The sequence below is a fragment of the Periophthalmus magnuspinnatus genome, chromosome 9 (genome assembly GCF_009829125.3).
Source record: "Periophthalmus magnuspinnatus isolate fPerMag1 chromosome 9, fPerMag1.2.pri, whole genome shotgun sequence".
In the NCBI taxonomy this organism is placed as follows: domain Eukaryota; kingdom Metazoa; phylum Chordata; class Actinopteri; order Gobiiformes; family Gobiidae; genus Periophthalmus; species Periophthalmus magnuspinnatus.
Genome location: NC_047134.1, coordinates 30395351 through 30412099, shown reverse-complemented (window position 1 = coordinate 30412099; position 16749 = coordinate 30395351). Strand labels below are relative to the sequence as shown.

The 16749-nt window shown below is 37.4% G+C and overlaps 1 protein-coding gene across 2 annotated transcripts in view; it reads right to left on the bottom strand.

The window, feature by feature from the left end:
• Positions 1 to 690: 690 nt before the first annotated feature.
• The window catches only part of LOC117376398 (dual specificity testis-specific protein kinase 1-like), a 40254-nt gene continuing 24195 nt past the window's right edge, over positions 691 to 16749 (bottom strand). For both annotated transcript variants that reach the window (XM_033972863.2, XM_055224174.1), the window contains 6 exons: positions 15463 to 15511; positions 14683 to 14832; positions 3757 to 3930; positions 3163 to 3246; positions 1555 to 1641; positions 691 to 933 (listed from right to left, as the gene is read on the bottom strand). In XM_033972863.2, coding sequence (XP_033828754.1) covers positions 829 to 933; positions 1555 to 1641; positions 3163 to 3246; positions 3757 to 3930; positions 14683 to 14832; positions 15463 to 15511 — 649 coding nt within the window. In that variant the 3' untranslated portion in view covers positions 691 to 828. The remainder of the gene's footprint in view (positions 934 to 1554; positions 1642 to 3162; positions 3247 to 3756; positions 3931 to 14682; positions 14833 to 15462; positions 15512 to 16749) is intronic.

Below are 16749 nucleotides of genomic sequence, written 5' to 3'. Positions count from 1 at the left end.
CTCCTCATTTCTGATTGGTTGTTAAGTTTATCATTTAGAGGTAGTTTACTCCATTTGATCCTAGGTTTTCAAATGTTCCTATAGTTAAAGACATTGTACCCAATTTTTACCATCTTAAAAATAAGAAAAACAGAAATAGTTCATTTTAAAGAGTTTGCAGTGGTCCAAAGTTATTCCTCACTTACCTTATGCATTTCAAGCAGGCTACTCATTCACTGTGATGAGAGCTTTCACAACTTTCAGAGACCAAAGCAGAGTTTTGCTGTCATGAAACAACTATCATGCCAACCTCAACTTCAAAAGCTGCTTATACATTATACCTGTTAAGTACAAAATCGGGTACAGGGCCTTTAACAATACACAACATGTACAAAGATTTACATAGAAAAAATATTAGGATGGCTGTCACAAAAAATATCAAATAAATCAAATAAGACTAGGCTTGAGTACTACAACTTGAAAAAATACTCAGAAACCTAAAAAATCTATTTCAAATTTTCTAATCTATCTATCTCTCTCTCATTATATATATATATATATATATATATATATATATATATATATATATATATATATATATATATATATACACACACACACACACACACACACACACACACACACACACACACACACACATATATATACACACACACATATACATAGACATAAGAAATTTGAGATGTCCACAGCACGTAGAGCACACCATTCTGTCCATTCACTTGAGTGCACTGTGCTGAGGAGGAGAGACAGACCAGCCACCATATTTAAGACTTTTGGCCTGTTACTTTAAGACACTCCGGTTTAGTCTGGGTTAGGACAAAGATCTCAGCTGCTGTTGAGGTCGGACTTCTCATGCATCTCCAGGCTCTCGGCAACCTCCCCCAGCTCGTCCAGAAGTTCTGTGAAGGACGGTCTTTTGAAGGACTCCAGCTGAAGAACGAGGAAAGAAACACATACAAAAATTCTTATTTCAATTTACCATCAAAACGTTCTGATTTTAAAAACATGAAAAACAGAACTAGTTCATTTTAAACTGTTTGCAGTGGTCCAAAGTTATTCCTCACTTATGTATGCAATCTGATGTTTAATAAACTCATAGCTGTGAATCTTTAGGATGTTCAGTCTGTCCAGGGACTACAGGTGGAAATTAGTATTTTTGCTATAACCTGGCACCAAACATCTTTCCCGTTTTCTAAGGTCAATGTAATGTTGTGCACTGTCCCTGTTCAAATAAAAGCATATCATACCATTATAAGTGCGTTTCACAGCAGACTGAATGGAGACGGCACTCAGCACATTTATTTTTACCTCAATTGCAATATATCTGTACTGTGGCAAATTTTGCTCAAATAGTTCATTTTAGTGGAGTGGAGTTTGGCCGTGGTGGTAAAGCTAACAACAACTAGCATTCTAACAGTGCACGAGCATTACGTCTCCATTGTGAACACTGCATTCTGTTGTTGAAACCTTGGGCAAGACACTTTACCCACCTATGATTGTGAGAGTGAATGAGTAATGACTACAATTTAAAGTAAAGTGACGCAGTCTTACCAGGCAGCATCTACTGGCGAGGTCGAGGACTTTCTGTGGACAGCCGCTCACCAGGTCCTTGAAGGCACTCACATCCAGGCCATAGTCCTGAAGCGAACACACAAAAAACATGTTTCTATTTAAGGAGTCAAATGCTCATCATATCAGGAGTCTGAGCCATTTCTTCAGATTCATGTTTTGGTTTTTTTTAGGTCTTGAAGTGTATAATTTAACCCTGGAGAACTCAAGAACCCTTTTCTTCTTTGGAAAATTATGAACAATGCATTAAATTAGTGCTATAGGTTCACTGAACACTGAAATATCCACTTTTCAATTTTAACCCTTTATTCCCTAATTTAGGGTCAGCCCTTAAAGAATATAATTTATCCAAAAAGAATATAAAACATACTTCTAGACATTCTGCAAGCTATTACTAAAAAGATTAACAAAACAACACAATTTAACCAACCACTGGTTTGCTGAGAAGGTGATTTTGTTTGAGAAGTTTTCCAGCTCAAAACAGCATGTGGTCAGCCATCTTGTCACTACCTCTCTAGCTCATTTTAGCTCCATATTCATCCACTATGTGTCTCTATGCAGGGGCCAGAAGTGGCACTCTGGGCTTTTCAAGTTAAATTTGACTTTTTTTTTTTGTTTGTTCATTTTGGGCAGCAGCAATTAACTGTGGCCAAATTTGACCCCATGGTTTCTCCAGGGACCTATTTTAATACATGCCCTTATGTGCCCTTATTTTTCATCATGGTTTATATTATTATTCTTCGTTTAATGCTGCACCATCTCGCCAAAGCAAGTTCCTAGTTTGGGAATTTTGTTCCCTGACAATGGCAATAAAACAGATTTTGATTCTGATAATAATTTCAAGCTGGAGAGACACAAAGAGAAAAGTATTAGTAGATTAGTAGAATATTAAATGAGTTCTCTTTGGCGCTCTGACTCCGGTAGAAGACATTGCAAAGAAAGGTGTGGTCAGTTAGATGACATTTAGGAGAGGTCTTTTCCTTGAGCCTGGACCCTGGAGGTGGTAGAGATGAGGCTGAGGGCCATGCATCTGCAATGGGGGTTTAAATAGGGCAGACTGGGCGCTGATTGGACGAAGAGGAGGTGCAGTGAACAACGCGGAGGAGTAATGGGAGTGAAGTGAAGAAGTCTGAGGATGAGGTAAACTTGGGAGAAGCAGTGAGGTAGGTGGAAGTGCAGTTAGTGAAATCTAGTGTCTAGTGTCTAGTGAAATGAAGCTAGCGTAAATTCAGCCTGAAAGACCTGAGTGGAAACATTACCCAGCTGCTGTGTTTTTTTCACCACTAAAAATATCTTCAGGTTGGCTTCTAATTCATTTTTCATTCTAATGTTTTATATTCAAATTTTAATATCATGAAATAATCATGTGCATGTTTTAACCTTTTAATTGCACTTATACAATATATAAGGCATTTAGAGCAGTGTCGCAGCAAGTCGAACATTCTCACAGATAAAATACAGACAGACTACAGCCTGACATAACCTATTATCATAACAGATTAAGAATATTCGAATATTCATCATGTCTTCTTAGTAAAGCGATTTATAGTTTTCATGGGCCAGGCAAGCAGTGTGACATGTTTATTATACCTGTGTGCGGGGTAGGATCTCCGGGTCTGCAGGGATCCGGGCCAGGATTTCACACAGAACAATCCCAAAAGAGAACACGTCCACCTGAGACAAACATGAAAACAGAAGAATGTATGAAAGAAAGTATATGAAACGTCTTCAAGCCCAAACCACTATTAATATGAGAAATTCATTAATTGAGTAGTGAGTTATGATTCAAGCAGATAACTATACAGTAATCAGTACCAATAAACAATGTATGTAATGTGCTCAGAATTTTCTATTGGCCAAATTAACAGTCAAAATGTACTCATTAGTACAATTAGGGTTGTCAAAAGAATGTAAAATCAGATGCTAATTGATACAAAAAGTATTAAAACTAGATACTCTCTTGAACAACTGTCTAAACTTTTCAGAACAGTTTTGGGTTAATCTATCAAAACTATAATAAGACCACATGGTAACATAAACAAAGAACTATTGAAAATATTTTTGATTTTTGTCTCTAGTCTAAAAAATGTATTTGAATTGAACTGAAACAGAGTTTGAAATTTCAGTATTGTGGCAACACTAACTCCAATTCAATCCAACCATCTCTTTGAATGTAAACAGTACCTTTCTGTCATACGGTTCTCCCCGGAGCATCTCAGGGGCCATCCAGAAAGCCGAGCCCACCAGAGAGAGCTTCCTCCCGGGGTCCTTCACTGGCAGCTCCACCACCTCCCGAGCCAGGCCAAAGTCTGTGACCAAAGCCTCACGACCGCGGGACGTCACCCGGATCAGGCAATTCTGTAAAGACACAGTAACATCAACAGTGTCAATACAGGCTGCAGAGGCAGGTGTGGACACTAGAGGGCAGGGTAGGTCTATTCCTTCATCCTTTGTATAGGCCAAATTGCATTATATCTACGCCAACTCTTACAGCTTCAGGTCAATAAATATAAATGAGCTTAGAGGTTTCATATTTGTTGTTATTGTCAGTCAGGAAATAATTTAAATAGCGTACTTCTTAACCTAGCCACTCTAAATATATATATTTTAGTAGTCAAACCATTAATTTTCTTAAACTTGGAACCAGAAATGATGCTTGTGTAGGCATTAACTTTTGCGTAGCTGTTGCACATTTTTCAAGTGCTATAAAATTATTCAATGTTAGATTATAGAATTCACCAAGTTTATGTGAGTAATTCAGTATAAAAATGCAGTAATGGTAATAATTCTGAGAACCTAGAGTGGCCACATGAGTACAAATAAAGAAAAAAAAAAGAAAATAAATTAGCAGGATAGCGTTTTAACCATAGACTGCATATATGATTGGACATAGCTAACCTGCTAGCCACCGTGTTCTAAATAGGAAGTGAGTGTAGGCACACTTCCGGTCCATCAAATCTGAGTCCAATTCACTTTCTATTGAAAAATTGTGACCCCTCACTCCTTAACAGTCATTTTGGTCTTAAAATGTTTGTTTTAATCTGTGCTACATTATCCTGATGGTTTTATTTGGATATTTTGTCCATAAATCAAGATATGAATATTAATAACAGACCAGTGAGGTGGTTTCTTTCCCTGAGGTCACTCCTGCTAGCATTACTGACAGGCTTGTTTGACAGCGTTGCTAAGCACTCATTCCAGAAAAAAAAACCTAAATCAATTCCATAATAGCATAATAGTTTCCATGTTACAGCATTATGCACAAATTATCATGTTTTTTCTTGATAGTATCACATACAGTTGAAACCAGAAGTTTACATACACTACATAAAAAGACACACTTTATTTTCTCACTATATGACATGAAATCAGTCTAAACTTTTCCTGTTTTAGGTCAATTAGGATTAACAAAATTATTTCTATTTGCTAAATGCCAGAATAATGAGGGAAGAATTTTTTAGGAACCACTGACCCATTCACACACATACACACACAAACACACACCAGTGCACACAGACACTGTGGGCGAGATGGGTTAGGCATCTTGCCCAAGGACACAACTGCAGCATTCATCTGTGGAAGCTTGAACAGTTAAAATGTGATACTGACAATTTTGTATTTACACCAATGGCAGCAATACAGTTTGATAAATAATTTAAGAGAAGTGTTTAAAGAGAGATTATTATGCAAAGTAGTTTTTTTTTTTATCTTTCTATCATGTGATAATGTTGTTTCTTCATCAAAAACATGCCTGAAGAGGTTTTACTTGTCATCCATGCAGTTTCCATTACAATTCTCCATAAATATACAAAAACACGGCACAAAACTGTACACAGCAACTTGACAAACCTGATGTGATGTGCAGTAGTTTCATTAGCGGATAGCACGCTGATTGTGCTGTGATAGCGCTCTGAATGGGAAGTGATTTAGTATGGTGAGCAAAGGGAGGGGAGACTTGGAGTGTCAAAAATAGCTATAAGCATATAAGCAGCTTGGTGTGAAGAAATCAACTGTGGGAGCAATTATTAGAAAATGAAAGACATACAAGACCACTGATCATCTCCCTCGATCTGAGGCTCCACGCAAGATCTCACCCCATGGGGTCAAAATGATCAAAAGAACGGTGAGCAAAAATCCCAGAAGCACACGGGGGGACCTAGTGAATGACCTGCAGAGAGCTGGGACCAAAGGAACAAGAGCTACCATCAGTAACACACTACACCACCAGGAACTCATATCCTGCAGTGGCAGACCTGTCTCCCTGTTAAGCCAGTACATGTCCAGGCCCGTCTGAAGTTTGAGCTTTTGGATGTTCCAGAAGAGGATTGGAAGAATGTCATATGGTCAGATGAAACCAAAATATAACTTTTTGGCAAAAGTCAACTTGTGTTTGGAGGAGAAAGAATGCTGAGTTGTATCCACAGAACACCATACGTACTGTGAAGCATGGGGGTGGAAACATCATGCTTTGGAGCTGTTTTTCTGCACATGGGACCAGGACGACTGATCCGAATAAAGGAAAGAATGAATGGGGCCATGCATGGTGAGATTTTGAGTGAAAACCTCATTCCGTCAGCAAGGGCATTGAAGATGAAACGTGGCTGGGTCTTTCAGCAGAACAATGATCCAAACACACCGCCCGGGCAACGAAGGAGTGGCATTTCAAGGCCCTGGAGTGGCCTAGCCAGTCTCCAGATCTCAACCTCATAGAACATTTTTGGACGTAGTTGAAAGTCTGTGTTGCTCAGTGACAGCTCCGAAACATCACTGCTCTAGAGGAGATCTGCATGAGGGAATGGGTCAAACTACCAGCAACAGTGTGTGAAAACTTTGTGGAGACACAGAAAACATTTGACCTCTGTCATTGCCAACAAAGGGTATATAACAAAGTATTGAGATGAAGGTTTGTTATTGACCAAATACTTATTATCCACCATAATTTGCAGATAATTTTTTAAAAAATCAGACAATGTGATTTTCTTGATTATTATTATTTTTTTCTCATTTTCTCTCTCATAGTTGAAGTGTACGATGTATGATGAAAATTACAGGACTCTTAACTTTTTAAGTGGGAGAACTTGCACAATTAGTGGGTAACTAAATACTTTTATGCCGCACTGTATATGCATCCATGTCCTTTCATTGGAACCTATATGTAAGCTGCCATTTTGAGAAATACTGTAAAATGTAGATCCAATTATCGTAGAAATAGTCTAGGCAAATGGAACCGAGTTGACAGACAGACCACGGGCACAGAGCTGGAGGAGTGATGAGTCTACAGCAGTTGTGTAACACCAGTGGGTGGCCGCTCCAGTGACAAGGCTAAACCACACGGAATCTATTTAATTAAACTAATTTCAAAGCTAGCAATCTTTTATGCAATTGTACGGGAATATTCCACAGTATGAATATAACGCCTAAGATATGTGTTTTTTTATTGACAGAGTGTTTTATTGACTATGTTCATACTGGTTAGAGCCCTGTTCTTGTTCTGGCCTGGTCCAGGTCAGGTCCCAATTTTACAAGGTACGTGTAGAAGTGAATACAGCCTAATAAAGACACAACTTTCCTCCAGACAACAGCAACAGACTTGACTGGAGCAGGAGTATCTGCCAATTTGTATAGTTGGCTTGTTCATTTATGTTTAAATGAACCGGCGCATTGGTCAGCCTTTGTCACGCTCTGTCCTGAGTGATTTAACCAATTACTGAGAAGAGGAAATAGTAGTTTTTAATCACCCCATGAAAGTAATAAAAAGTTAGATGTCGGTGAATTGTGATAAAAATTTAAAGGTCCTGAAATTGACTCTTGTGAGCTGTTAGTCATGTTATAATGTTGTTACCTCCTCAAAAATATACCTGAAGTTGTGTCGTTTTATTCACACATTATTAGCCTGTCTACATCTTCAAAGCTCAAAATGCTCTGTTCCACCTTGTCATGGCATAAAGTGGTAGTTTTCAAGTTAAGATCTACCTTTTACCGTTAGTTCAGTAGAGACTGGCATTTACAGGATTGAATTTCTCCAAATGATTCTAGTGAAGGTGTATGGAGTTTAAAAACACAGTGGAGTGCTTCCTGTATTAAAACACATGTGGAATCCAAGAATAATGGCCTGACTTTTTTTTTTTTGCAATATATCATGTTCTCCAGCATTACATTAACTTCATATGTCACTTCATGAAATTCATTAAGTCTTCTTTTTTGATCATTTTGTGTGTCCTCTTCTAAAGAAAAGGTGACAGACGCTCAACAAACCATGTCAAGGTTAAAGCAACTTATTGAACACACACCATTGGCCTCATATGTGTCTATGTGAACATCTTAAATGGCCTATATTGCACTATTTTCTGATTCATGTTATTAATTTGTTTCCTCATCAAAAACATAGCTGGAGTTATGTTTTCCATTCACAAATGTTCAAAACACAAACTCTGCACATTTAGGCTGAGTTCTTCTCTCAAACTGAAAACACTTGCACTGTTTCACCTTGTGATGTCATGTGGTAATGCAGAAAGTGCTCCACTGTGTGAACAAAAGGTAAAATTTAGCTGCTAACTTGAAAACTACCGCTTCATGACATCATAAGGTGGAACAGAGGATTTTAAGCTTTGGAGATGTAGACAGATTCAAATACAGTATGTGTGAATGAAACAAAACATAACTCCAGGTATGAGGAGGTAACAGCATTATAATATGGAGTCAACAAGAGTCAATTTTGTGTAATAAAGGACCTTTAACAATCGATAACGTTCCTTTAATTTAGATGGCTTACAGGTATAAAGTTCATTCGGGTCAATCTCTCCAGGTTAAAATTATTATCAGAACTTAAAAAAATGCATAAATCTTTTCTGTCAGCACAAACTAACTTTTATCTAATCCTTTTCACTGTTTAAAGTGGTGATGGTATTATTGATGGTGATGGAGTTAAATAGACTTGTGGTTTTAAGTCCACTCCATTGATAAAAAACAAAAGTAACACAGCAAGTTTGTGAACCTAATTCCATAACTAAAAATAATCACATTTATTATTTCTCTCAAAATATTATCACAACCTCTTTGTAAAAGTAGGTAGCACGAGCTAAGTTCAAGCTAGTGTTTTTGTATCGATACAAAAAGTTAGCTCTAGATCCTTTCTTACTGTTGTTGTTTGCATGTTGCTTTATTTAGAGTTCTTTTGCAGTGGTTTAGTGACATTCTTTCATCTGGATCATATTGCAGTAGAAGCAGTAGCCTTTTCCACTGTGGCCTGTCATTAGGGAATCTCCAGGGAAAATCTACACACTTTAATTAAATGGGCCTTATTTTTTTCCCAACAGCTTAAGTCCCCATACAAACCACTCACTCCCAAACAATAGCTGCTTATTGTGTGAGAATTAGGATTAAAATGCCATACTTAGTTTTTGCAATCGGTATGGCATAATGGTGAACTATAGCATTAGAAAGTAGGCTGTATTTTCCATTTTGTTCATTAAAGTAGCTGATTTTTTCCAGCAAAATTTGTCTTACCTCAGCATGGATATATTGTATTGTAGCTCTTGAGGTCAAAGTACTGCTGTGTGCTGTCTGTGTCTAATTATAAAGTATTTATTATCCAAGAATCATGAAGGATGCTGTTGACATGCAAGTTACCAATAAGATTGTTGGAGAGGCGGCCACACACGCAGTAAGAAAGCGTGTTTTTCAAGGTATTTTTTTATCAATAAAAATACCCATAATGTAATAAATGTAATCTGGATCAGAATATTTGTTCTATTGGGGCTAGGAACACTGTAAAAGCTCGGAGTATGCCAGGACTGGTTCAAAACATTATACTACACTTGGCTCTGTGCCCAGCAGTGCCCGGCAACCTCACTGTTGGTGTCACTACTTCCTGTCCAATTTTCTCTCCATGAGGTTTTTGTAGAGTCATGCTAAAATGACTCAATATTTAAAGATCAGGCAGTGGACAAGGAGCTACAGGTGGGTTAGGGTTAGTCACTTCTGTGTTTAGAAAGAGATGTCTATGTTTGTGTACTCCCTCAAGTCGTCCAGGTCTGATCCATAGTAAAAGTCGACGTTAAATCTGTCAACTGAACAAAAAGTTGCAGGACTAACCACTCCTTTGAAGGTAGTGAGGTACAGATCTTAACCAGAGAAAAGAGATGGTTTGAGAGGGGGGTTCAAGAAGCTATTTTTGTTACGAAAGACAATCCTTCCTTGAACGGGACTGGGGGCCTGAGACGTGATCTGTCTCCCATCTATCATTCCATCCTCAGGCCCAAAGCAAAGGAAAAAAACAACAACAACAGAACAATAGAGTGAGCCAGTAGGGTCATTAAAGGTTGAATGTAGGCCATTAAGGGTGAAACTATAAACAATAGTTGTTCACAGTTTCAGTGTAGTTAGCTCCTCCCCTCAGATAGATATAAGGCAGGGTCCACCAGTAATCTGACCAGAACTGAAGAAGCGGCTTGGATGAGCAGTGAAACGTCTTCACTCCTACAATTTTTTGTCCAGTTGACAGATTTAACTTTGGCTTTTACTTTAGAAAGAGATGTCTGTCTCAATGCTTCTGCTATTGCTAATTTTGTGGCATAATAAATATTAAAACAGTGCCACAAACTGAAGTATTCTACATATAAAACATACATAGAATTTAAATTTATTTGAATTTAAGAGGTTGTTTATTTTATGTTTTCTGATTTTAATAAAAGTGATTGTTAGCTTTGAGACACAATGAGCTAGCATACATGCAGCTGTGCACAAAGCCTATTGCTTACTTCTGTTGGTGCCGTTTGTCAATAGAGTATTCATAGTGCTAAATGTGAGTTAAATTGATTATAGTTACAAGAAACAGACTTATTTGTAAGGGATTGGCTCCACAAACATACCTTATTAAATCTGTGCTTTTAAATCTTTTCAACGGACAACAATCATATCTTGCACTGCTGCATCATGGGAACTGTTAGTGTATAGCTGCACGTTGTCATTGTATTTCTGTATGCAGGGGCCAGGTGGAGGCAAGCCAAAGTCTGAACAGGAAGTTAAATGAAGTAGTATACAGTGCCATGTAAACATTAATTAAAAGATTTTGTGACTTTGTTATGCAATACTAAAGCTATTCATTAAATGTGCTGTACCTGATTTACACTGTCTTACAAATGTGAAAAAATAACTAGTTCATCTTTGCAGTGGTCCAAACTTATCCCTCACTTACCTTATGCATTCAGAGCATACTTATTATTCACCGTGATGAGTGTCCGGTAAAGCTAGCAACAACTAGCATGATAACACACGCTTCATGATTATAGGAGAATTAAAGGGTAAATAATTCGATGAAGACAGTACACAGAAAGCATATTTTGACCTCAAGAGCTACTAATACAATGTATCTGCACTGGGGCAAGACTCATTTTGATCAAATACAAAAAAAACAAACAGCACAGAGCCTTTTAAATGCTTTGCAGGGTTCCAAAGTGATTCCTCACCTACCTTATGCATTCCAAACATCCTAATTATTCATGGTAAAGCTAACAACAACTACCATGCTAATAGTGTGCGCTTCCTGATTTAAAGCAGCTTTATAATTAGATGCAGACAGCACACTCAATCCACAAGCCTATGTCGCCAAGACTCCCACACCGTTTCCATGAACATACAAATGCAGGATACAAAGCAATACTCTACAACTTCACAAACCTGACGAGATGTGCAGTAATTTAATTGGCAGAACGCACGCTGATTGTGCTGTGATAGCGCTCTGAAGGGGGAGTGACTTAGGAAGGGAACAGTCGACAGGCGAATATAACATTTTTAAAACAATAAAAGGTAACGTGATGATCTAAATATGTTCTGTGTTAATTAATACTCCATAGACTCCAATAGCCATTTTACTCAGTGGGTGTTTAGTTGAGGTGTTGAGACAGTAAGTACTAGTCCTGGTTTAGTCCCAGTCAGTGTTATAAAAATCAACACCTAGATAGGACACTAACACTAAACTAGTATCAAAACCAAATACTCATTTGAACAAGTATCAAATAAAAAACAAAATCACATAATAATATAGTATAGTACACAGTATGCTGGTGGTGGTGAAAACGAGGATTGATCAGCAATATGGTGTCTTGAAAATAAGTGATTAAAGATTATTTAAACATGTATGAATCACTCCAAAAACAACTTTGAGAGGGTAAATGAGAAGGGGAAACGACTACAACATGGTTAAAAGTTCAAAAAAGTTGATTTTGTAGAAAAGTTCTGCTTTAGTAGTTTTTGGAATGATCTTTATCAGAACTAGCATAATGGTAATTCTAAAGAAACTACTATTATTTTGAATGATATTAGATGATATTATGTAAAAAGTGTTTTTGTTGTCATTGTCATATTGAAATCGAACACAAGTACTACATCTTTATTATTTAATATCAAAATCAAGTACACAATTTTGATATTGTGAAAAGGCTAATTGTGACTATCCCCGGGCTCAATCTGCATGTCGTGCTATGGCCACAAAAATACTGTATAATTAAAAGCAACAAGAGGAACCAGGCTCGTTCTGGTTTGGTATTTATACAGCATCAGTTTAGTCTTGGTTTCGTCGAGGTTTGGTCCTGGTTTAACCCTTGTTTAGTCATGCATTTCTTTTCTCACAGTGTAATCTTGTTTACTGGTTGACTGTATTTCTGGCCATAACCAGGTTTTGCAACATGTACGTATCTTATTAAAGTGAAGTTTGCTCTAGCCCTTTGAAAACTAAACTTTATCCGAGGTAGTACTTGGAGCCTTTACCTTTTGCTGTACTGTAGTGAGTATTTTGGGTTTGAGTATTTGGTGGTTGCCGGGTTCCCCAAAGGCAGAGGGCAGTAATGCAGAGGCGTAGTGTGCACAGTGACTGCTCTTTTGTCATGCACAGGTCTCAGAGCAGAGAGAATAGAGAGTGTTGGTGGCATTTCATGTTAATGGGTAACAGACGTCACCCAATGGGACCTATGCTAATTTATGAAATGATTCAGTACAGCCAGTTCTCTCATTTGTGTGTTTTTGTGCCTTGTGTCTGTTTTTGTGCCTTATGCCAATGTTTTCTATTTTATATATTTGAAAATAAATTTGATGACGCCAGGTAAAGCTAACTGGAAGTGCTGCGTTGTATGAAGCGCTGTTACAGTTACTCAGGTTAGATTTTGAGCATTTTTTTCTCTCAATCTGAGCAGCAACAACTGACGAGAGAGAGCTGTTAAACAAGTCCCTCTTAACAAACAAACAAGTCACATCTCAAATAACATTAAAGAAACTGTATGTAAAAACAAAAACGCATTTGACATGATGCCAAGTTGTTTATGTTATAATTTAGTATTTTGGTTCTCAAGACAATTACCCAGTCAGAAAGCAGAATTAGGCTGCGTTCACACTGCACGGTGTGTGGCACAATTTGGATTATTTGTTTGTATCAGATTTTTTTATGTAGTCGTTCACGTTACAACAAAAATGCGACTGCTATCTAACCATAATGTGAATGGCATGAGACCATGAAGTTACCCGCAGGTGCACAACTTCACTCAACGTCACACAACGTCACACAACGTCACACAACGTCACACAACGTCACACAACGTCACACAACGTCACACAATGTCACACAACGTCACACAACGTCACACAGTGCATTGTGTTTGTGAAAGTAAAAATGGCCCCGATTAGCCTCAGTCCTGGTGCATTTGTGGCTATTTCAAGTTATTTGAGCAACCGGAGCCAACATTTACTTAAACCGAGTGATTTTGCGATGCATATCAAGAGAGATTGAGATTTTGGTCAGTCTGTAGGGCTCTCTCTGTCAGTTCCATTTGGAGGAGCGTGTAGGGGAGCAGTTGGAGCCATTGGACACTGACGTAAGCCACCTCACTAACACAGACTTTTTAATAACTTTGAGATGAGCAGGAGAATATTTGCTTACATACATGTTAGCCTTTCCCCAACTCTTACGCCAAAACATCGATCAATGACGTGACTCCAACATGAGTGTTCAGACTACAGTCATATCAGATACATATGGGATTTATGACACATACGAATGAGGCCAGGGTTGATTTGAAAAAAAAAAAACAACTGAAATTGAGCTGTTCACACTGACATGAAAAAAATCAGATACAGGTCACATATGCGTAAAATCGGATTTGGCCTGCAGTGTGAATGCAACCGTAGACTCATATTTGGATTGCAACTTCCTACAACTATGTCCAGTTGGTTGAAACCTAAAAGGCCTCTCTCAGATCTGAATCCTTATTACCTAACCCCCAACACCTGCAGCTAATCATGAATCAGTGCTAGTGCAGCCTCTGGGATTCTGGAGGTTCTGAGCTTTCACATGAGTCATGGCTTGTCCACATACTAAGAATGAGAAAAACTAGCATGTGTTCTCTATATGCAGGTTTAGGCAATGGCAATCCAGGTCCAGTTGTGATTGTAATGCCTTTTTTAACTGTTAGAGCACAGGTTACATACAGTTCCTTTAATGTGACGAGCTAGCATTAACTAACAGTTTTTTTCAGTTATTTGCAATCATCTTTTTACTTGAAAATTCACCCAACAGGACCGTAGATGCTGGCATTTTTTACAGGCTGACAATTTCTTGTTTAAATTATTATTTTTCTCTTTTTTGCAAACATCAATATTTAGAACACGGAGAGTCTATTTACAAGAGAGAAAGGAACATTAAATGGATAAAGTAAAGGAAATATGGGATCCAAGGTAGAGGCTTGTAGTTAGGTAATAGGAAAAGAGGGAGATGCAACTGTAAATGTCATAATGGCAATGGAAGAAAAAAAAACAACAACAACAAAACTATAAAATACACACACACACACAAACTAAATAATATATCATACATACATACATTTGTCCATAGAACAATAAATAATCAATAACTGTGTTCCGCTGACTGACCCATGGGTCCCCTGGCAAAGCCGATGCCAGTCAGAACCAGACCCGCCCTATACCCATTGTGTCACCATGATGTCCCTGAAAAATATCAATAACTCCCATGCAGCCCTACTTCTACTTGCATAATCCTCACTTAAGTATAATATTTTCTTGTCCTGTTTTGGAGCAGCGTGTGTAACAGTATGAAGTATGTACCTTGGAGTTGAGGTCTCGGTGGTAGATGTTCTTGTAGTGGAGGTAGATCATTCCTCTGCTTATGTCACAGGCCAGGTCCACCTTCTCCCTCCAGCACAGAGGCACGTCCTTACGGGCCAGCAGCTCCTCCAGGCAGCCCCCGTTCACATACTGGAACACAGCAAAATACAGCAATCGTATAAATTTGAATTATAGCTTTAGCTGAAAATGAAATTAATTTATGAGTCTTTTTTTTTATTTTATTGTCATTACTTTCCCACATTTATGTGAACAGTTGTTTCTTTTTTATGTTGCTGAAAATGCATTTTTTAAGGTTTTGAGCAGCAAATTACATCTCAATGGAAATATGTATATAAGTTTAAAAGTAAGTATAAAAGAACTGTACTTTTAAACTTATATACATATATCTAGCTTTATATATATATATATAAATATAAATATAAATAATACCTTACGAAATACGCCTACTCTCCACAGATGTAAGAGAAATTAAGAGATTAGTGCACCTTTAAATGGTATGTGTTTGCAGAAATTTGGATGATATGGAAAACAGGAATAGAGTAAACACAACAACAAGATGACCATGGTAATTTCAAAGGTCCAGGATCAAACCCAGAACTAATTTTCCTGTTATATTTGGTTATGTAAAAATGCAGAGAAAACCAATTCCGCACTTTATGTTACTGGTGGCTAAGTTGAATTTCACAGTGTATAGTCAAGTAATGAACCACCTTACCATGTGGTATGTGGACCGTGAACATGCAATAGTGTGAAAATCACCTCAAGGATTGGATACAGCTTGTCCTCTTTGACGCAGATGCCCAGATACCTGCAGAAACGAGAAGTAGACAAAATGCAAATTACTTTTAGTTATAGCCCAATTTATGTCCACCTACCATAAGATTCTGGAAGTACATTTCTCATTCATTTTCCCCATAGACTAGTTTCCACCGTGCCTTTAAACTCTTTTTTTGTTTTTTTTTTTACAGTATATGGGGAAAAAAATTATGATCTAGCTTCAAAGTGTGCAGGGCTGTTTCACTCCATAGAAGAAAATTGGCTGCATATTATATCCTATATTTTCTAAGCAGGCAATTGCCCACTGCCTTGGTAACATTGTGCTGCATTAAGAGCTAGTTGCTTTTCACGGCTTCTAACACTCCACCTCAGCAGAGCCGCCTACCCTCTGCTCCTGCTCCTCTCTGCTCTGACCTTGTTAAATGGCTGATGCAGAGTGCTTAGACAAACACTGTGTCTGCTTAAATTCACTCTTATTAAAAAGTACTTGGTCCAGTGACAGCGATGACTCAATGGTATTCAATACGGCTGATATTTCAACACTTTTTAAATCCCGTAAATGCAGTTATGCTGTAAGTAAAAATCTGATAACCCAACAATTAATTAATCTGAAAAAGAACAATGAGAAAGAATCAGAGGTAAGTGTTCACATGACTTTCCAATAATCTGATAACTCCACAAATGAGGTAATGATGAGATTTTCAGTGTGCATGTAAACAGCCATTGTTGCTGCATTAATGAAACTAATTAATAGAAAAGTTCCATTAATTAGTTTCATTAGTTAAGTTTTCATTTCAGTAGGTCATAAAAATAACATGACCAAACCAATTTCTATAATACATATTTTAAAACAACAACACGATAAATGCATTAATGAAACTAATTAATGGAAGTTTTGGATATTAAACATAACATTTCCATTCTAATCAGGCCAATTTCTGTAATAAATATTTTAAAACAACAAAATATAAATACAATTTGCTAAATGTTCATGTTTTTGTTGTCTCTAAATAAAATCATATCATGGTCAATAGTTAATACAGTGCTTATTATGTAAATTCATATCAGGATCAGGAAAAAAAGTGACGTAAACCTGCCTACTATTTAAACTCTATACATAGCAGGACTCTATGTTTGGCTTGTATTAATAACTGTCCAATAATGTCACATATTCATTAAATTTTACATACTATAATCTAGCAAGTAGTGGTCATAAACTTTAAAATGGTTTAAAACAGTGTATAATAACCATTTTCTTTTATAGTACCA